A 22,286-nucleotide genomic window follows, 5' to 3' on the forward strand; every position below is an offset into this window, starting at 1 on the left:
CATTCAAAAGTCGCTTTTAAAAGTATTTTTGTTGCTTTGAATCAAATTTTTAAGTTAGAGGTTTGTAGGGAGATTTTAAATAACTTGTGGTGATAGTCACACTCAGCAACTTGCCTATTTTTATCTGGTGAGAGAGACTGGAAGGCCTGGTTAGTTCTAGTCATGTGCCATCTCCTCTGAGAGAATGTTTCATTGCTTTTGATTTTCATTTGAAGAAATCCCTCATGAATGATGCTTTGGAACAGAAACTCACAGATGGAGTAGTGAAGTACTGCCTTACATCAGCTGGGTAGAGACAGAAAGCCAGGCTCAGGAACAAATGATCAGTTTTTATTGTGATACAAAGTGGTGCCTGAAACATTTCCAGGTTTGATTTTGTTCTATTTACAAGTGATTAGAAGAAAGGCACGAATGGTATCAAAATTTTCAGATTAAATGTTGTTATTTAGATAAAAGTTTGTAAAAGTTTGCTGTGAAGAGTGTACCGTGGTCCAGAAGATGCTTGTGACTATTGCTGCCTTAGGGCTTGATTATGATTTGTAGCAAATGTTGGGGTTGTTTTACAAGAGAGGAACGGAGCACAGCAGATTTGAAATTCACCTGAAATTCACTGTCAGTGAGTGTTAAAGAGGAGCTGAAGGAAGGTGGCACAAGTGCATGAGAGATGGGCTGAGCAGTTGATTTCCTCTCCCTGTCATGGCTCATGCTGATGGTACATTTGGAGCACTAGAAGAACTCCTTAGGCTGTGCAAGGTACCTTCAATCCTTTTGGGGCATCACAGTGTGCACACACACATTGAGAGCTCACCTTTTCTGTGAACCACACTGAGGTGTGGTCAGGGGCATTTGTCAGATGCACCAGCAGGTTTCACACCAGTAGTAACATCTGGAAGAATAAATCATCCTGCTTTGGGATTCCAGCCTGCAGCACAGGTAGCAGTATTTTCCTGACCTTGACCAAAGGATCACTGGCGTGCTGCACAGAGGGATACCACGTATCAGGGCCTCATCACATCCCTTCAGCTTTCCTTAATTAGTGATGATGAACTAATTTTGGACTTGTCTTTTACAGCCATTAGACTGTGATGTTGTTTGGGACCTTTTGCCTCATTATTTTATCTCGCCTCTCATTAGCCTGTGGCAGAATTCCTGAATTACAGTTGCCAGGTTTTTCTTATCTGTTTTTTTTTTTTTTTTTATTGCCTCCAGTTGTTTTCAGTCTTCTTTCTACCTTATCTTTAGATAGATTTGTTCCTTCTCTTCTTGCTCTTTGGTCATATGAATGAAATCCCATATGTTGCTCTGCAGCAGTGAACATATGCTGCTCTTTAATCCTTGCTTGTGTGGATCTTGTGGCACTTTAACACACACACATACAGAGACACTCCCACTCATCCCAGCTTGGTGTTCCTGTTACACATGTCCACCCTCTGAGGAGGGAGCATTCTCCAGCAGGTGTAACAGGTAAACTCCCTGGCATCCCCACAGAGCAGTCCTGGCACACAGCAAGCTGGCAAAGAAATTTGATGCTTTCAGGAGATGGAGCAACAGAGGAAGGCTGGCAGTATAATGTACTCTCATAATATATCACATCTACAACCTATCTACCTCCCCACAGTACAGTGTCACATAAAATGTGCATATATGTGCGTGCAGTGTGCAATAGACACTGTTAAAACCAAGCCATGAGAAGACTGTTTGTTAGAAAACCATTACACTGAAAAATGGTTTAGCATCTCTTGTGAGTTATCATGAGACTTTTATGTAGAGAAAAAGTGGTGCCTGGTTGGCTTTGGGTACAGAATAGGAAAATGCATTCACTGATTTCTATGTGTGTGATAAAACAACTGGTTTTGGCCTTGTTCATGTGGTCTGTAAGGATCCCACATGAACACAAACCTGATGTTAGGTCTGAGTTCCTGGCTTTGGATTTCAAAACCTTCCTTTTAAACTAGTACCTGTTACACTTGCATCCACGTCTACTGGCAAGATGTGAAATCCCCTTAGTGAAACGAAAATATAGACTGTGAAAATGTGGTGTGCTAGTTCAGCTTGTAAACTTGATGGTTGAAAACATCTGTTCCCCTCCTCTCTTCTTTATGCCTCTCTTTTGGGAAGAGCCTTCCTACAAGGCAAGAAAATGCAGTGTTTTAATCTTTTGGTCTGCATTTAGATTTCCCAGCATGGCATCTCGTTCCAGGAATGGACACAGTGGAACAGCTGTCACCTGGGAGCTAATTTATTTCTGTGTAGCATGCAAATTATCTTTTAAATAATTAGAGACTGCACCTAGCAGTGAATTTCCTCACTGATTTGCGTTCGGTGTAAGAGCTGAAAGTTAACCCCATGGTACTGGATTTCCTGGCCAGAATGTGCCAATGCCATCCTCAAATTAGCTTTAACAACAGGCCCCGGAGATCCAGCAAACTTGACAAAGTCATCCCTTCTGCTTGTGTGCCTAGAACCATAGCTAATGGGAATAATGAGGGAAACAGCATTTCCTTTTGTCTGGCGAAAAGTTCCATTGATTTGGGTAGGAGTTCATCAGGATTTAAAAGCTGCAGGACTTGACCCACAACCAAAGGAAGGATTGTTCACTGCCTGGACTCTTGGAGGAGGTGAGGCACACATTGTCCTCCCTTCTAGTTGCCTCGTGCCATGCAGTGGGTGCTCTTCTTGCACTTTTGCCTGCAGCCAGTGCATTTCTCAGCAGCGGGGCCTGACAGTGCAGTTCTTCTATGCCAGGGCAGGAAAAAATGTAGGAGCCAAAGACACATCACCTGTGAGCTGAATGGCATTACTCAGTAGATTTGGAATCCACTTCAGGAAGGAGTTTTCTGCAATTTTTATTCATTTCCCATCAGGCTGCATCTCAAAAAGTCAACTAGAATTTGAGTCCCCAAGAACAAGGCTCTTTTTTTGCAGGGAGTCTTCTCCTGAAGAAAAAAGAAAGCAAATTCTGGTGGTGTGCTCTGAAGGGATACCATGCTGTACACCATGCTCCTGGCCTCCCTCACTTGCTGAAAGGCCTTCAGATTATTTCCATTATTGCCCTAGCAGCAGATAAAAGAGAGGGGTGGAGAGAGAGGTCTGAAGCTTTTCTTATTTTCTTTTTAAGTTTATAGATTTACTGGTCATCAGTCCTCCACACTACTTCACAGAGGAGGAATGCAACCAGCATTCCTTTTGTGTCCTTCTGAGCTGAAGGCAGCTGCAAGGCAGTTGCCAAGTTATGGAACATGTCCACAGAGCAGTGGAATCTCTCTCTGCTGCATCTTAAGTACAAAACAGATAATTAGAGGATCTCCTGATACTTAGCAACCAAATGGATGCTCACTGGCATCATGCCTTTAATATGAGATAGAAGTGCTTCATGTAAGGTTCATTTGGCATTAATGAAAGTCAAATCTAACATAAATGCATAAAAATCTCACCCACTAGTTTCTAAAATACTTAAGGAGCTTGTTTTGCAAATGAGGTGTGAGTGGCTTTTACTTGGGATTTTGTAATTGTGTATTAATGAACTCGTTGGCAGCCATGACCTGCAGAAAATGCTGGTTGTGTCTCATTCAGTGAGATTGTTAAACAGAAACACCACACTGGACTGTTTATTGACTCAACACTACTAAAGCTCACAATATAACAAATGCATTAAGGAAAAGAAGAACATTTAATGTTTTCAGCATTATTGTTGAAAGGTAGAGAGAATTTGATTACTTACAGGCTGGATAATCAGTGATTATTTAAACATGAAATGCATGCTACATGGAAAAGCTGGTTTTAACCCAAGCTTTCTGAAATGAAGAGTGGTTGTTTGTTAAGAGGAACACCAGAATGCCCTGCTGCTGTCTGGAATCTGCTGGATCCCACACCATTAGCACACTGGGATTACATTTGAGGGACTCCACTGTAGGCTTTTGTTCATCAGGCAGACTCTGAGATGCTTTTTTCTGCAGGATTAAAAAAGACCAGAAAGGACCTCTGGAACAGGTAGTGAGTGTGACTGAGAGGGACTAGTGCTGCTCTGTACCTTCTGCAGCCTAATTAGAGGGAAATGTGTATGCTTTTCCTGAAGAGAGAGAGAGACGGGGTAAGGAAAGAGGAACACGTTGAAGGGATATCAAAGCACCAAGGGCTTTTTTGCTCCTGGAATTAACCGCTAACCCCACAGTGCACTGCTACAGCTGCACTTACTGAGCAAATCGATACAAATGGCTGGAGATTTCCAGATATTAAGTAGCTTTAAAGGAGCAGCTAACTTGCCAATGAAGAGCCATGTTACTAAGAAACCCCACATTCAAATTAGTAAGTTAAAGCTTGTCAGCTGAACCCTGCTACATTAATTTGCAGCCAAACCTTGCTGATTCATACAAGTAATTATGCAAACCATTATGAATGATTGAATCCATAAACAATTGCAGAAAAGCAATCATACTCCTGCACACAGCCTGTTTGATGGTTTTGTGCCTCAGGTTTAATTTCCTTTAAATAATTTTCCATAATACATTATGTGTGAAATAACACTACGTGAAAAAAATGCAGTAAGCCTGATTTCAGGGTGAGCCACAAAGTGCTCATAGAGAGAGCACAGACAGCAGCTTTAAAAAACACTGAGGTTAGAAAGTTCAGAGAGCAGTTCAGTGAGAGCTGGTACACCACAACTGCTGTGATCTACTAAGGTGTCTAAACTTTACCAAATGCCAGTGCTGAAATAACAGAGAGTCTCTCCTGAGGCCACTTAGGAGAACAGGAAAGGGCTGCATTATCTCAATACCAGGATCTGCTTTCTGAAGGTGCCTCTGGGTACAGTGCTGTAACATTTCCAGGATATTAAAACTGCAGCAGAGCTGATTTATCAGTCATGATGGATCACCAGCATACTCGGAGGGAGGATGCTGGTGAGTGGTGCAGTTTCACAGTGTCACCCCCTGACGTCAGCGGGTCCCTGCAGCAGCCCAGGGGAGGCTGGGTCTGGGCCAGCAGGAGCAGTGTTACCCTCAACAAGGTCTGGAGCCAGTGGCCATTTTTCCAGAACAAGAATTGCAAGAACAGTTGTCCTTTGCTCTGGTTTGCCATTGCAGTAATGTTTAAAAGGGAGCTGTAAACCACGAGTTTTAAACCTGTCGTCTTCCAAAGACAAGACACTGCAGGTTCTGTGAGAAGAGGTAAAAAAGCACAGGCTTCCTCTCCAGGGTTTGCTTCTCAAAAGGGACAAAAGAAATGTCAGCCTGTGAATTTGTGAGCACTGTTGTTACTTTGTGAACCTGCTCAGTGGATTCGCTCACAGATTTGTTGTCCATAAGGCTGTTGGTGTCACTAATTACCAGGTGAGAGCAGTAACAGAGTCCTGGATCACTGAATTTAACAGGAGATATTCGAACACCTGGACAAGCAGGTGTTCAGGGAGCAGAACTGCAGAGCAAGGCAGTAAAGGCCCTTCTTGCTACAAACAGGCTGTTGGTTTGTATTTGCTGTTCAGCAGTTGTAGGTGAATGCTGAGACATTGCAGGTCAGGGAATATGTTATGTCCTTTGTGCTGAAGAACAATGCTCTCAGGTGGTGCTCTAGGGGATTTTACACAAATTGGTCTTGCTTTTTACCTGTGTAAACAAGCTGTCTTTTGAAATTATTGGTCATATGAATGCAGGAAATGCTCAGTGGAGCATATAAATATATTGCCTTTAATTTAACACACTATGATTCCTGGTCCAGCTATCCAAGGTATATCAGGAAACATTTTGTATCTTTTGCTGGTATTACCATATCTTTGTAATTAAGAGTCTTAAAGACATGCATACCTTGTTCTCAAAACAACACATTTTGAATTTTCCTGGCAAGATGGGATGTTCCATCTTTTGTGCTTGTGTTGGAGAAAAGACTTTTGTTCATCTGCAAGCTGTGGTTGGGAAGTATTATCAGGATGGCCTGAAAATGGAAATTGCATTGCATCCCATCCCTCCACAACACTTTACTCTTCCCACTCCTGAGAAGTGGAAGTCCCTGCTCTGTGTAGGCACTCCTGGCGTAATTGTGTTCCACTTGAGCCCATGTCAGCTGAACAGCTTCAATCTCCTCTGTGCTTGTTCTCCTGGGGTGATTCCTGGGATGTGTGAGCAGCAGCCTTTCCCTGCCTGACTGGGCTCCCAGCTTTGGCTATCATGTGCCAAAGGCATCACTGAGAAACTCACTGAGAGGCACCACCAGAGCCGTCCACATGGGCTGGAGAATGACTTTGTATGTCCTGAAGTCTGAGGATTTGAGAAGGGATAGAGTATCTTCCAGATGAACAGCCTGGAGAATTTTGCATTCCAAGCATTATATTTCTTTTTAGAAAAAAAATTCAACCTAGGAAGGTGAATGTCTATCTCAAAAATTCCCTGCCTTGTACAAAGCTTGGGAAGATACAGAGAGGAAAGGAGACTCTCCAATCCTTACAGATTACCAGGAGATTAAGTTGATCAGTGACTCTGCTTGTATTGTGTACTAAAAGCCATAGTGCTGCTCTGTGTGTGCTCACAGTGCTGGTGCTGAGGGCATAGATATCACCAAAGGGGCACTGGGCTTAATGGCACCAAGGGCAGGGCACTGGTGACTCGTGGATGGCTTTGGGAAGAAACAAATGGGATTTCAAGAGATCTGTATTCAGGATTGCTTAGAGACATTGAGAGCTGCAGATTCAACCCACATCATAGGCTCTCAGAGTTTCTGAACTTCCCTTGAGTGTGTGTATTAGTGGAAAAATGGGTAGGAGGGATGCAAGGAGTCTAATTTGGGTGTGTTGTTTCCCTCCATGCAAGTCGTGAGTAGCAAGCATAAAAAGAGATATGGACACATCATCCTCCAAACCTGTAGTCACTGACACTCCAGTCTGAAGAGGGATTTCTCAAAGGCACCATCACAAGATGCCACCTGCCCTTTGAGCAGTGGAAAATCCCCTCCTCACCCCAGCCTCCTTGCAGCAAGAAGGCACCAAGAGCATAGGCACAGCTCAGGGGTCAGGATTGAACTGACCTGGAACTAGACCCTGGGCCAGAGCATGGGGCATTTGGCATGGACAAGCTCCCCTGCAGGTAGGGGATGTACCACAGAGCTTAAATCACTCATCTCTTTTTTTAATCTTTATAACTTCCTTTTTGTTTCATCCTTGCATATTTTCTTTCAGTTTTAAAGATTTTCTGGCTTCACACCTTGCTGCCAGTGCTATATCCCATTGCCACCAGACCTGACCCAGTTGGCAGGTCAATGTTGGGTCCTTGCTTGGTCCAGGACATAGAACAGTCTTCCACAGGGGGAAGGCTTCTTCTCCAATTGTGGTGTGTTCCTGCAAATGAAATGGAGAGTGATTCTAAGCAGCTCTTAGATGGACAGCCATGTGTACACTCCATTTTTGCTTGCTAGCACTGCCCAGCTCTGTCCATTTTATTTATATCTCTTGCAAAGAGAAGGATTCTGTGCCACAAAATATTTCCTTCCTCCTTGCCTCTCATCTAATGTAGGCTGCACCTCACAAATGAGGCAGAACAGACTTGAAATGTTGTTTGTCAATGAAAGGTGAGACCAGCTCCTTAGCAACACAGAGGATGTTGTTCATTGTCTTCTGCAGGAGCCCATTCCATCCCACCCGTCACAAACGCCTTCCCGCAATCACTGTCATAGCCAGAAAGGCTTCCAGCAGGGATCCCCGCTAGGAAGTGACCAAGTTTGCACACCCCTTATGTTCCTGGCAGACACTGTCATCTTGTACACATTTAGCCTGATCACTCTGGCAGGTTATGAAAGACTAAATGGTGCAAACACATGTGGCAGATGCCGTTCTTGTGATAGCGGAGGAGCCGCTGAGCCCCTGTTGGGAGTGTGCCAGCTCCGTCTCGTACACTGAAGAGCTTTATACTTTGAAGCCTTCCACGGCTTGCCCTGAGGGATTGCTGCTGAAGTGGTAATAAAATTCAGAATGAGCCTCAGAAAGTCAACTTGTTGGTTTCAAACGGGGTTTTTCATTATTAAGCTTCCCTTTAGCAGCCATATGTAGAGCTGCTCTGTCAAAAACACCGTGTACCCCCCCTGAGAAAGGTGATTGGAACTGAAAAGATAAATAGATGGAAGCACAGAGCCGGCAAAGAAAGTGAATTGTTTGTGTGAGCTGAATCTCCAAATGGCCCTTAGTGTTCTTGAGGTGAAGGGAAGTGAAGGAAGTCTGGGAGTAAATGTTGGTTACTAGGAGCTCCTTCTGGCAGTCTATCTACAAAATATGGACAAGGCATTCTCTGCTCCCCAAAACCAGGCAGTTTATTTGCATTAAATCTTGCATTTAAGATTCCAAAGTGGGTGGCACATTTCAGGTTTTGAGCTCCAAATCTGTGGATATTGACCAGAACAGTAAAGTTGTGATTATAGATAGAGCTGGTGACAATAGCAGGAATATGTAGTGCCCCTGAAACATTTATAAAGAGCATTAAGTGCAACACCTCAGTGAGGCAGGTGAGCCCCTTAACTGAGGTAAGGCAGTTGGGAAGGTTGCACCTCAGTTGAGAGGGGAAATCATCTGCTCCGGATTATAGTCTTAAGATGCCAGCTTGAAGACAAAACATTTGGCCAGCAGAACATGGCTTTTACCACGGCATATCAGTAAAAATAGTCTTTAATTACCTTAATGTATTCTTGTGTAACACCTTCCTTTTTCTCTTTGCTATTTATTATCAATAGTGAGTTAAAGGTTCGTGTTGGGTGGGGTTTTTCATCTGAAATTGAAGAGGTTTTAAATGTTAGGGGATATTGTTATTTTCTCCAGCTCTCTGCACACTTTTGGGGTGTGCAGTTACTGAAGAAAGGATCCTTAAAGCTGAGCTCATCCTAACCTGCATATCTAAATGAACAGGCAAGCATCAGTCCCAGTAACTCCTGGGCTAAGCAGCACTTGCTAAAGCAAGGATATGATGCTTGGAATGGTGTCCATAAATATTTATACTGTGAAAAGGTCTGTGGGAGAGAGAGAGCCCTGCTGTGCTGCAGACCAAGCAGATTCCAAGAGGCAGCCCCAGGCAGCCTGGCACTCAGAGGGGAATAAGGGTGCTGGGGCAGAGAGGGACCAAGCACGTGGACATCCAGCCAAGCTGTGCCAGGTGCACAGAGCATTTTAATGGGTGTGAGGGAGAGCTGAGGTGTCTTTGGAGCAGGAGGGGGAAATCCTGCCCTTGGACATGGAGGAAGTAAAATCTGCAGAGAGGAAACTGCACATTAGTTCTCTGTGGACAGGTATCTCAGGATTATTAAATCAGTGTGGCATGTTTAAGTTGCCTTATGCAGGTGCTCACTTAAAGGCCACATAGCTGAACCAGATGAGAAGGTTCCTGTGCTCCAGAGGGCAGTGCCAGGGTCTGCTGCCATTCCCAAGGCATGAGTGTTGGTGGCAACCACACAAATTCCCCCTCTCCCAATTTCCTGGGTGAGCCTGCTGACATCTGCTCAGTGATTATGAAGATGAGCACAGGGCACCTCCTGACCACTGTGAGCATTAACAAGAATTACACTCCCAGCATCTCACCCGAGCTGTAAAATTTATCTTTCATTATAGAGAGAAGTAAATCACAGCTTTGTAATCTGGCTGCCCCCAGTTATATTTATAGCCATGAGGTTCTACAGGGAGCAGTGCCCTCTCCATCCTTTTCCTCCTTTTTCATGGAAGAATGCTGCTGTGAATGCTGTCACTGGAAAGAAAAAGTTACAAGAGCTTCCTCCTAGAATCGGTTCAATTTAGCTTCATCACACTAGTGCAAAGAACATATTGCAGCGCTGTGGTGGCCTGTTTTTCTGGCTTTTATTAATCCAGAAACCTTAATGATGAACAACATTTGTGTCATTGTCTACACAAATTTAATTTGTTTATGCAGTAGTTCAGTTAATCCTGCAATCTGCTTTTCTCAAATGAGGACAGATAATGGAGACACCGTTCTTTACAGGTCTTCAGGCTTTTAAATTCTGATAAAATCAGGATTCTTCACTGGGTCTTGCCACAGCTCTGAATTAAGCCACTTTAAATGTAATTACTGAAGCTGGCTGTACATCAGGAACATCCATTAAAAGAATTGATTGACCATGCTGTTACAAGGAGGCATTTTATGAACAAACGATCACGATGGGTCCAGAACTGTAATTTATAAAGGCAAAAAAGCAGGTAAATACTTTATTAGTGGTTAATGAGAGGTTCACAAGATAACTAAATTTCTTCTTTTTTACCCAGCTACTTCAGGGAACCTTGGTCCTTGGCCATCTATCACGATCGGTTTATCGATCTGCAGAAGGAACTGCACCAAATCCTGATGTCAGAAGAGGTAAGAAAAATGACTGGCGACTGCATTTTATTATTTAGGTAATTTGTTGGTGTTGGTCACTTTGATTTCTGCTCCCATCTGTATCCTGAAGCTTTATGTTTCTGTTTACCTCTCTCTTCGGAGAAGCCAGAGCAGACTGTGTACCTCACAGGGGGGGTCAACATGTACAGCACAGTATTCAGTTTTCTGCTTTGGGTGTATTCTCAAATCTGCCAGTAGAACTTGAACTTGTTTTGTTGTCCATGACTGAATTTTTGCATTATAGCTGCAATTTTGTACAAGTGGAATCTGGAGCCTGGCTTATCCACGTATCCCCCTTGGGTTTAGGAGTGTTCCCTAATAGGAATATGCTACGGGCCATCCTACACCTCTCTCAGCTGAGCCTTGGGTAGGTTTTTCAACACCTACCCGCAGGGAATGGCTTTTGTAGTCCAAAGGGTGAAAGCAACTGGCTTTTTCAGTGATAAGTGGATTTCCTGAATAAGGATGGAATTAAAATGTTTGCTAATGCTGTTTTACAGCTTTGGCCCTAGCACCATAACAGAGGCATAAAGCCTCAGCAGCCAGGAACTGCCTGCCCAAAATCCAAAGTCACTGTGCTCCATGGGGAGAACTAATAACAACAGCAGGTGTCAGGCAGCCCCTAGAGCTGTCTTCCCCACTTCCTGAGGAACTTGTGGCTGATCCCAAACAGAGTTTGTGGTCTGATTTTGGTGCTTCCAGCCCACTACCCGGGACCAGTTCACCCTGTCTCTGCCCACACTGCTCTGCCTTTGTTAAACCCCATGTGGTTCCAGATGGTGGCACTGGCTTTTAAACATGTGCTCACTGAGTTTTTAACTGTGCAGAAAACGAATGGAATTGAGTGTAAATGGAGGCAGGGTGGCAGGAGGAAGTGGAGCCCATGGCCCACCCATCTCCAGAGCCCAATGCTGCTGTATCCCAGCTGCAGCCACATGTGCTCAGCCCTGCCTTGTCCCCAAAGGGCTCAGAGCTATTTGCCTCCTGTTGTTCTGACCCAGAAAGGGCCTTGGTGCAGTTTAATTTGGTTCTCTTGGAAGACATTTATAAAAGCGTACAAAATTAAGTTCTGTGGAGAATGAGGGGCCTGATGTGAAGTGTTTTTCTTGCCATCATTCAAACTTGCTTGTCATGCTGTAAGTGTGAACAACTTGAGAGAGAGGGGAATTTGTGCCCTACAAATGAAGGACTCGCTTGCCTTACCCTGTCTTTGTGGCAGCAGTCCTGACACAGAGAGTCTCCCTGCATGGCCTGGAAGCAGCTCTGTGTGAGTCAGGATTCCTGTGGACATAGGTGATGGTATCTCCATCTGAATGAAAATTTGGCATTTTGGACTTTTATTTTTTTTCACAGTGATTTTAACTATATTTACTAAATGTCACAGTTTATGTTTTCATTGGGTGTTCATTCTGGGCACATTCCCAGATCCAGAGCCGGTACCATGTGCTCTTGGAGTATCTCTTAAATGCCTCAGGACTGGTTGTATTTCTGTATGAAGTAAGAGACCTACTGTCTTTGCCTCCTGATGCTCATATTCTAGCTCATTTCAGCATGCAGAAAAATTACTAATGAAGTGTAAAAACGAGGGAAAGAGATGTTTAAGAGCTGTGGGCATAAATGCACAGAAGTCAGATATTTCTGGTTAGTTTCCAGAGAAAGTGGAAAGTGAAAAAAGAGAAAGTGTCCTGCAATGGAGATAAAATTTACAGAAATACTTGCTAATGGAAGCACTAACTGCACAGACACAGAAAAGCCAGTTCTGTTCTGGGGACGGGCTGTGCATTTAGCCTGTGTTGAAATTGTCACCCGAGGCTGCCCTGGCAGCGCGGGGCTCTGGCAGGGCCGCTGGCACGGGCCATGTTTACCCCTCGGGGATCGCAGCCATGTGTTTGTGGCGGCGTGCGCAGCCCCGGCGATGCAAACATGCAGATGGCAGGGCTGGGGGCTGCACCTCCATCAGCTGCTGGATGCTGCCTGCCGCACGCCCTGGGCACACGTGCCGTGCCAGAGCTACCGGAGCAGCGCTTGTGCTCCGTCAGGAATAATGGCCTGGTGCTCTGGCTGCAGCTGGGCCGTGCTGAGGCTCCGTTAAAAGCCACAGTAAATATAGGGCTTGGAGGGAGGGCGGGAGTGAAGGGGGAAGTGTGGAATTCCTCTGGCGAAACCCCTGACAGGGCTTCCACACGGGTTTGCTCCACACAACCCTTGCACCTGTGGCTGGGTATTTGTGAGGGAGAGGTGAACAAACAGTCGAGCACCACCGGTCCCAGGGTGTACTCAGTGTGAGCCCCACTCCATACCCCACTGCTGCCTGTATCCTAGCCCCGACATGTTTTGGGACCCCGCTGCCATGCTCCGTGTCTCCGGAGTGTGCCCCGAATCCCGTTTGTCTGTCTGTCTGACAGCTCTGTCCTGCAGGTGCCCGGGCAGCAGCCTAGGCTGAAACCCGGCCGGCCATCACTTCGGGAACCCGTCCTGCGCTACCTGCGCCACCACCGCGCCCAGCTGCCCATGTACGCCCCGACCGATGCCTACAGACTGCTCCCGCCCGCAGGTAGGAGAGAGGCAACGGGGTCTCGGTGCGCAGTCCCCGCGGTGGGCAGGGGGGTCTCGGTGCGCAGCCTTGGCAGTGATGGGGGTCTCGGTGCGCAGGGGGGAATCTCAGCACGCAGCCCCGGCAGTGATGGGGGGGTCTCGGCGCGCAGCCCCGTCGGTGAAGGGAGCTGTCGGTGCGCAGCCCCGTCGGTGAAGGGGAGTCTCGGTTCGCAGCCCCGGCGGGGAGGCGGCGGCGGCGCGTGCCCGCGGGGCCGCAGCTGTATGCTAATGCGCCGCGGGCCGCCCGCCCCGCCCCGCCCCGCCGCGCCGCACGCCTGTCCCACCCGGGCGGGCGGGGGCGGCCCCTCGAACCCCCCCCCTCCCTCCCTCCCTGCCCCGCCGCCTGTCCCGGCCCGCCGGGGGGGTGTCCGGGGGAGCGGCGGCCCCCGCGCCCCCCCGCCCGCCGCCCTTTGTGCCGAGGGTCGCGCAGCTTTATGCTAATGACGCGCACAAAGGCGCGCGCGGGGGGGCCCCGCTCGCTCGCGTGCCGCCCGCGTGCCCCGCGCCCCCCACAAAGGGCCCGGCGGGGGGCGGGGGGAGGGCGCTGCCCGCACGCGCCCCCGGCCTGGCGGCGGCTCCGCTCCCCCCCCCCCCCCCATCCCCCGGTCCCGCCACCTGCGGGGCGGCCCCGCGACCCCCCGCGCGCAGCCCCGCGCCGCCGCGGACAAAGGGCTGCGGGAGCGGGGCCGCGGCCCGGGGCTCTCCCCGCCACGGCTGCACCTGCCGCATCCTCGGGGGCTTCGGGCGTCTTTGCTTAGGCACCGAGCGCAGGGAGCGGGGACCCTCAGCCCGTTCCCCGTCGCACCTCGTACCCGACGCGCAGCGGTTCGGGCTGAAACCGAGCGCCGCCGTCGCCGTCCCTGTCCCTGTGTGTACCGGGAACCGGGCCTGACCCGTTAGGGTCAGAGTAACAGGTTCGGTTACCAGCGGGCCGGGGCTGTGGCTCCGCCTGCCCCGACCCCGCAGCAGCGCGGAGTTGTTCCGTTCGCAGGGTTGCCGGCTCGGCCGGGCCCTGGTGACCCGTTCGTTATTCCTCCCGCTCGGGCAGACCCGTCGCTGGCCACCTGCTGCCGCCGCTGGGCAGCACCCCCGGCGGGCAGCCCCGCTCCCCTCTGTGCCGCCGCCGCCGCCACAAGCGCCACTTTCGCCTCGTGCTGCGCCGAACTCCCCTCTCCCCGCGCCCCGGTGCCGGCCGCCCCCGCAAACAGTCGGCCCGCCGGGAGCGGACGGTGCTCCGTGCCGAGCTCGCCGGCGGCGCGGCCCGGGCTGGCGGGCAGCCCGAGAGCACCACCCGGTGCCGGCCCCGCTGCCGGCGCGGGGGGCGGCACACAAAGGCCGCGCGTGCCGGGCGGGCGGGGGCGGGGCCGGGCGTGTGCCGGTCCGGGCTCAGGTGCGGCCGCGCCGCCGCCGCCGCCGCTGATTGGCCCGTCCCGCCGCCGCCGGCCCGAACAATGGCCCCGGCCCGCTTAAAGGCGGCGGCGGCCGCGCCGCGGGCAGAGCTAGCAGCCTCCGTCGTGGCCGCCGCCGGCCCGGAGCCGGCGCGAAGATGCCCCGGGGCTTCCTGGTGAAGCGCAGCCGGCGGCCCACCCCCGTGTCCTACCGGGCGCGCTGCTGCCGCGAAGCCGCCGCCGGCCCGCCGCTCCCCTCCGGCGCCGCCCAGCCGCCCGCCTGCCCCGCCGCTCCGCCGCCCCTGCCGCGGGACTCGCCGCCGCCGGTGCCGTTCGGGACGCCCGATGCCGCCGTGCAGGCGCTGTACAGCCCCACGCGGCCCGTCAGCAGGGACAAGTACCTGGAGCGCGGCTTCAGCCTGGGCTCGCCCGTCTCAGCCGAGTCCTTCCCCGCGCCGGCCGTGCCCGGCACCATGGACCCGATCCTCTTCGCCCCGGCTGACCTCAAGCTCTGGGCCGCTGCCGGCCACGCCGAGCCGCCCGCCGCCCACCCCGGCCCCGGCGGAGTCCCCGCGCCGCCCGCCCCGGCCGCGCCGCCTGCCTCGGGCCGCCCGCTGCCCGCCAAGCGCCCGCCGGGTGCCTCCGAACCCGGGCGGCAGAAGGCCCCGTCGGGCAAGAAGACGAAGGCGATCCGCAAGCTGACCTTCGAGGACGAAGTGACCACCTCGCCCGTGCTGGGGCTGCGCATCAAGGAGGGCCCGGTGGAGGTGCCGGCCAAGGCGCGGGGCGGCTGCGCCCGTCCGCTGGGCGAGTTCATCTGCCAGCTCTGCAAGGAGGAGTACGGGGACCCCTTCGCGCTGGCGCAGCACCGCTGCTCCCGCATCGTCCGGGTGGAGTACCGCTGCCCCGAGTGCGACAAGGTCTTCTCCTGCCCCGCCAACCTCGCCTCCCACCGCCGCTGGCACAAACCGCGTCCGCCCGCCACCAAGAGCGGCCCCGAGGCGGGCCGGGCACCGGCCGCGGGCCCGGGCACGGCCCCGGCGGAGGAGACACCGAAGGAGGCGAGCGGTGGCAGCGGCAGCGAGCGGGACACACCGAGCCCCGGCGGAGCCTCGGAGGCGGGCTCCGAGGAGGGGCTCTTCGAGTGTCCCCGCTGCGCCAAGCGGTTCCGCCGGCAAGCCTACCTGCGCAAGCACCTGTTGGGGCACGCTGCACCGGCATCCACGGCAGCCCCGGTACCCGCACCGGCCCCGGAGCCCAGCGCCGAGGAGCTGCCTGCCGCCGAGTGCCGCCTCTGCCCCGTCTGCGGGGAGACCTTCCCCAGCAAGAGCAGCCAGGAGCGGCACCTGCGCCTCCTGCACGCCGCCCAGGTCTTCCCCTGCAAGTACTGCCCGGCCACCTTCTACAGCTCTCCCGGCCTCACCCGGCACATCAACAAGTGCCACCCCTCGGAGAACCGGCAGGTCATCTTGCTCCAGGTGCCGCTGCGCCCTGCCTGCTGAGCCGCCCGTGCCTTCCCCGCCGCCCCGCGCTGCTCCCCCGGGGCCGCCACACGATTAGCTTTAATACGGCTTGTGACCTGCTGGAATCTGGCTTTACACTTACCTTCCCGGGGTCTCTCTCTTCTTTTTTTCTTTTTTCTTTTTTGTTATTTTAATTTTTTTTTAATTTTGTTCCTTTGCTCTGTTTTTTATCGATGTGAACAGATCAAACTGCTTGAGAGAAACAAGCGTTTCCTTTAGTGTAGCCACAAATGCCTTGACTCTGCTGTTGATGGTCTCCAGAAAATGCTGTAGAAACTGCCTTAACTGTGACATGCCAACTTTCTGTTTCTGTTCGTTTGCCCTTTCTAAGGTAGCTCATGAGTTGTCTATCTGTATATGTTGGTTTGAGTAATTATGTTATTTATTCGTTATTTATTTATATTAATTATGAAGATTGATATTATTTGATTGCAGATATTCTAATGCGCTTTTTTGTCTCCCCACCTGCCATTTCACTGTGCGTTTTAGAAGATCTTTTTTTCTTAAGGGATCTGCTAAAAAGGTTTTAACTTTTATACCTAGAATAACACATGATCTTAACCATTTTATCCCGTGCAACCAACAGCTCTTACTTTTAGATGCAATCTCTTTTTCTACACACATTATTTTCTTAACTGTTAGCTATTTATAGAGTGCTTCGATAGAACTGTTTCAACTGTATAATTATTTACTATTCGAATAAAATATTTTCAAATTCAAGCATGCCCCCACCCCTCCTGCTTCTCCCTGCCGGGCTGGCCCTGGGGGCTCGGGGAGGATGGGGTGGAGGGGGCTGGCACCCGGCTCTGCACTGCAGCTGGCAGGGTGCCTCCATAGGCACCAGCCTGCTCTGCGCCGTTTGATGAGATTAATTAAAAAGGAATTAAAGGGAGGAGAAGAGCAGGGTGCAGCGTGGCTGCTCTGGGGGAAGGCTGCCCTCTGAGCAAAGGGGTCCCCTGGCCGTGGGCTGGAGCCCCAGCCCTGCCCCTGCTCTCTGGCCGCCTTTGGGCACAGCCTGCCCTGTGCTCTGCTGCTGGGGAGAGCTGCTAGGTGCCTTCCCTGGAAGGTGTTGCAGGGAAAGCTCGAGGAGAGGCAGCACCTGTAAGTGGAGAACTTGTAGAAATCCCTGCGTGTGCTCAGTGCTGAGGCGTGGGGCTCGGCAGGACAGCATCACCCTGCTTTGGCCATGAGCTGTGGAGCTGGTGCAAGGAAGGCCAGGCGTTTCTCTGCTTCTTGGCAGGGCTGGAGCCAGCTCCTGCCTGGTCCTTTGTGCCCTGCAGCAGCAGCATTTGATAATTGTATGTATAGATAAATACATATCTATGCGGATAGATCTATCTCCAGAGCTTGTGTTTGGATGTGGGAATCTTGACGGGTTTGGTCAGAATTGTTGTAAAATCTGTGTAAGTGGGGAAGGTGCATGCTGGGTTTGTGAAACCCCTCTCGCAGACAGGTGTTGTTTGCACCTATAGGATCTCCCCCTTTGCCAGCAGGAGCAGGTACAGAACCAACTTCACGGCATGCAGGTCTGCTTGGCCAGCCCCAGGAGTAAATTCCTGCTCCCAAACTGTTGTGTGTGAAGGGCCAGGGGGCTGTGAGGGCTTGGTGTGGGCATAGGGGCTGCTCTGTCTTGGAGTAGCAATGCTTTGGGGCTTTGGTTCCCTGGAAGAGGTTTCCAGCCTGTTTCTGCCATCTCTCACCTAAAGACTCCTAACCCTGATTCACTGTGGGAAAGACAGGTGGTGGAGCTTCCTGGAGGAAAGTTTCCAGGAACTGGCTGAGTATTTTATGATAAAGCAAAGCTTGTAGAGAAAGATTTGTTTGGGGTTTTCTTGGTTTTTGGTGGTTTGTTTTGTTTTGTTTTTTGGGTTTTTTTTTTTTGTTCAGTCAGGCTGAACAGTACCAGTGTATGGGTATGCTCCTGTTGTCTTGATTCCTAGGAAACTGACTTGGTAGTACCAGGGCTGACTTCAGACCTAGGCAATGCTGTGGTTTTAGCTGTAAATCAATACACTGGAAAAGAGCACAGCCAGAGAGATGCAGGCAGCAAAGCCTGCCTGGCAAGAGGTGCAGCTTTGCCTTTCCTGGCTTCCCTGGCCTTGGAAAGCCCCAGATCCTGGGCTGGTGCAGACGGTGTTGCAGCTGTCCATGGAGCGGGCTCTCTGCTCCCCGAGGGGACTTTGCCAACACACATGGCTGTCCTCTCAGGCCACTGGACACCATTTCCAGACCATGCCCAGCACATCCTCCAGAGAAGCCTAATGGCTCCATCCACACTGTCACAGCAGTGTCCCTGCTGAAATCCGTGCTCAAAGCCTGTGGCAGCAGCAGGCCACAAACTGACAGCCTCATACCGCTGTCCATTTCCTGATAGTCAGATAAATCCATGTCTCTCCTGATAAGAATCAGCTGAAATTTCTGAGGGCCAGAATTCCCCAGGTTTTTTGAACTGTTTGGGTAACCTATGGCACTGATGTGTTGCATCTCCTGCTGAGCAGAAAGGGTGGTTAGTGGAGACTCCTGTGTTGGGGAGGAGTGAGGAGAGGTGACAGCAGAGTATGCTGGAAATGGCTCTGTTCACAAACATCCTGTTAAAGGGACGTAATTTGCTTTTGACATCTGCAGCAACCTGGACAGAGCTGCTGTGCCTTTGTGTCTGCAGCCTTTATCCCCTCATCTGCACTGCTGTGTCCTTGTGAGGCTGAGCCCTGACTGTCTGAGGGGTTTCTGAAGAGGTTCCTTGTGGGGTGAGCCCCGATGGCCTGAGGAGTTTCTGGAGAGGTTCCTTGTGACGAGGGTGAGCCCCAGCCCGAGAGGTTTTGCAGGGAGCCATCAGCACTGTGTTTTGCATCTCGTGCCACCGGGCAGTGAAGGGCATTGCACTGCCATGACAGGTTACAAAGCCTCCCACTCACACCAGTATCCTTTGGACAGTATTTTGGGGATGGATCTGTCTTTGCCCCTCGCCAGTTCCTGCCTTGCACTGTCCCACTGCCCAGGCCCCCAGCACTGGGCCTCTGTCTCCTGCTGTGTGTCTGTGAAGGTCCAAGGCCACTGTGGCTTGGTGGCTGTCCCAGGGGCTGAGCAGTGTGTCTGAACCCAGAGTGCTCTCAGTACAGACCCTGGGAATGCAGGTGTTGCCTGGTGGGTGCCATGTTCCGGCCACCTGGCAGCACGGCCAGTCAGCGCTGCGCAAACAAAGCCTCCTGCCGTCAGCTAACAAATCAATTGCTGATGGCTCTCAGTGCATCCAGCAGGAACAGGTTTGGGCACCATGGAAAACACTGATCCTGCCCCAAATATGACGCAGTGGAGGCAGCTGGTGCAGAGGTTGCTCATGCTCTGTGCATTCAGGCAGAGGGGTTTTCCTGCTGTGCTGGAGCCTTCCTCCTCTCTGAGCACGCTGAGAGCCAAATGTGTGGTCTGGGACCGAGTGCTGTGAGCACAGGGAAAGGAGCTGGGAGATTGGATAGAGGAACCTGCAGGGTCCTGAGAAATATAGCATGGACACCATCCCTGCCCCATGGGCTCAGAGCTGCTGGGGAGCTGGGGCAGGCTGCTCTTGCCCTGCTCTTGCTCCTGCCCACAGGGGAAGACTCTCTGGAGGATGCTTGTCCCCAGGGAAGGTTTTTACAAGTTTTGGTACCCACACCACTGTCCCTCGTAGCCATCAGTGCAGTAAGGCATCTGTCAGCTGCCTTGCTGGATGCACTCACTGGGAAACACAGCTGGGCACAGTTCAGGGTTTTGGGGGGCCCTGCCCAGCACCTCCTGGTCTGTTTCTGGGGTGGGCAGCTGGGAGTTATCCATGGGATTGGGGTAAGTCTGGAAACAGGACAAACATTGGCTTTTGCCTTGGATTTCACTCTTCCTCAACAACACAAGCCTCTTTAAAAAAAGGTATTGCTGTTGATGAGCTGGGAAATGGCTCATGGAGTCACAGGTGTTTCTCTGGGGTGTAGCATGCCTGCAGGGTGCTACAGGGTGCTGTGGGGTGCTGGTGCCAACACACCTCCTGCCCCATTGCTCCCAGGTCAGGAGTGCTGGGTTGTGGTGTTTTAGGCTGGGTGGGTCAGCAGTTCCCTGAAGCATCCAGGCATCTTCCCTTGGTGAAGGATCTGGGTTTGCAGGTGCATCCTTGCAAATGGCATTAAACACCCAGATCCTTCCATGCAGGTAAGAAGCCTCATTAGGGCTATAAATGGTTTAAATAAAATGTCATTTACAGTCCACATAACAAAGGTCTGCCTCTGGCAACATTAATCATGGAGATGGGACATGCCAAGCGTGGGCTGTCCTGTGGCACCAGCTCCACCCCGGACACTGCCAGGCTTGGTTCTTACCAAGGTTCTTACCTTGGATCCAAGGGCTGGGCTGCCCCCAGTGCTGTTGTGACCATGCTGTTTTCTCCTCAGCAGGCAGCCAGGGACTGAAGCTGGGCAAAGATGGGCACAGTGGCAGCAGCAGGAGCCCCACACCGGCACAGGAGCCCTCCTAGGAGCGCAGCCTCCCGACACGGTAATTGGGACATTATTTGCAGCGGCCAGGCCCAGTTAAACCACCTGTTCCTCTTAAAAAAGAAGCACTGTTTTTAAGCTCTAATAAAGCCCCCTCGCAGCTCTGAAGGCGAGGGCATGCACAGCCCAGCCTGTTCCTGCCTGGCTCTTGTGCTGTAGCGCTCTGCTGAGGCTTTTCAGCCTTCCTCGGGGAATGGGGAAGGTGAGTGACAGGGAGGATTTAACCAGAGCAAAGGAGCATGGCTCAGCTGCAGGTTAAAACAGGTTCTGCTTTCTCAGGGTATGGGACCACGGTTCTTATTGGCTCATTTGTACAGTTTTTAGAGGGAAATTACATATAGTGAATTACCAGTTCAATTACCTATAGTGAATTACCAGTTCAATGACAAATGTGAGGAAAATTATATACAGTTGGGGGTGTCTGAGCTGGGAGGTTTTGGTTTAGTTACACACACACACACAAGAAAATCAGAATTTATTATAGAATAAATTATATTTTGCATTTGCTCCTGGCTCCTTGGAAGTGTCCAAGGCCAAGTTGGATGGGGCTTGGAGCAACCTGGGATAGTGGAAGGTGTCCCTGCCCATGGTAAGGGTAGAACTAGATGAGCTTTATTATGCCTTTCCAACCCAAACTATTCTAGGATTCTGTGATAAAATAAGTGTAAAAAATATTTTCCTTTTATAGTAGTATACTCAATATAGATTTATATAAGTAAACTTCAGAATATGTAGGTAATAACACAGGTAATGTAATAGGTAATAATAATAGGTAATATAATAATATATTACATGTAATAATATATTATAATATATATAAATGTAATAATACATTACATGTATTATATCAAAGCATATATTATATTATATTATATTATATTATATTATATTAGATACTAATATATGTCTGTTATATATTGCCACTTAGACAATGCATATTAAATATATTATCTACAGTAAATAATATCATCTATGCATTATACATAATTACTGATACATTACCAATGTTGATGTAATGAAACACTCTGGTCTGACAGGAGGTTTTGTCAGCTCTGCAGCCAGGATTTGTGTGCTGTGGAGGACAGGGTGTAGGTGTGCACACCTGGCATATCCACTATATATACATGTCAATCGTGGTCTGAAATACTGCTATTGTATCTATACAGTGCACTGAATACTCCATGATGCACATCATAAATGTGCCAAATATTACATGTTCATTATATCATGTTATATAGAATCCATACATTGCTGATATGATTTATATGATTTTCTTATATACATTTTAAAGAAAAGTATACTGCATGTATTTGCACACAGTATTACAGTTAGCAATGAAATGTAGTTTTTGTCAATGATATGTGAAATATCAGCTGAAATATATCCCAGGGATGTGTGCATATGTAGACACACATGTATAATGTAAAGGTAATATGTTGTATATAGGTAACCTAAACCAAATTTTGAATAAGATTATTACCTTTATAGTCAATATTTATTGACTATATTAGCAGGTAATAATAGGATAAAATTATTACTATTATTATTATGATTACTATTATTATTACTACGTATTAATAGTATAAAATATATGCATATATGATATATTGTATAATATATAATGCATATCACATTCTATATCTTGTATTATACCTCAATTATAGATGACAGATTGCATATATTTTCCTTAATGTAATAATATATATATTGTATCTGTGTGTATTTATAACATATACCCAAGCTAACAGAAGCATAAAGACATGCATAACATCAAATATTAGATTTATATTTTGAGATACTGTAGCATACAATATGTAGAACATAGGGTGAGATCCCTAATATATTTTCTATAGTTAAAGAGAGCTTCTTAATAGGGGTAGGAATAAGATAATACCTATACAAATGTTTGTAAAA

General features: G+C 49.7%; 2 protein-coding genes across 5 annotated transcripts in view; both read left to right on the forward strand.

Moving 5' to 3' along the window:
- The window catches only part of CFAP61 (cilia and flagella associated protein 61), a 91,079-nt gene extending 70,578 nt beyond the window's left edge, over positions 1-20,501 (forward strand). For 3 of the 4 annotated variants that reach the window (XM_054629417.2, XM_077176179.1, XM_077176178.1), the window contains 3 exons: positions 10,238-10,328; positions 12,768-12,903; positions 20,271-20,501. In XM_054629417.2, coding sequence (XP_054485392.2) covers positions 10,238-10,328; positions 12,768-12,903; positions 20,271-20,353 — 310 coding nt within the window. In that variant the 3' untranslated portion in view covers positions 20,354-20,501. The remainder of the gene's footprint in view (positions 1-10,237; positions 10,329-12,767; positions 12,904-20,270) is intronic. The other variant, XM_077176177.1, reaches the window with a different exon arrangement.
- On the forward strand, positions 14,381-16,575 carry INSM1 (INSM transcriptional repressor 1). The gene is given in 2 exon segments (XM_054629418.2): positions 14,381-14,438; positions 14,441-16,575. Coding segments are annotated over 2 exon segments (1,437 nt in total). The 5' UTR covers positions 14,381-14,395; the 3' UTR covers positions 15,835-16,575.
- Positions 20,502-22,286: the final 1,785 nt, after the last annotated feature.

This window comes from Agelaius phoeniceus, chromosome 3 (assembly GCF_051311805.1).
Source record: "Agelaius phoeniceus isolate bAgePho1 chromosome 3, bAgePho1.hap1, whole genome shotgun sequence".
NCBI lineage: Eukaryota > Metazoa > Chordata > Aves > Passeriformes > Icteridae > Agelaius > Agelaius phoeniceus.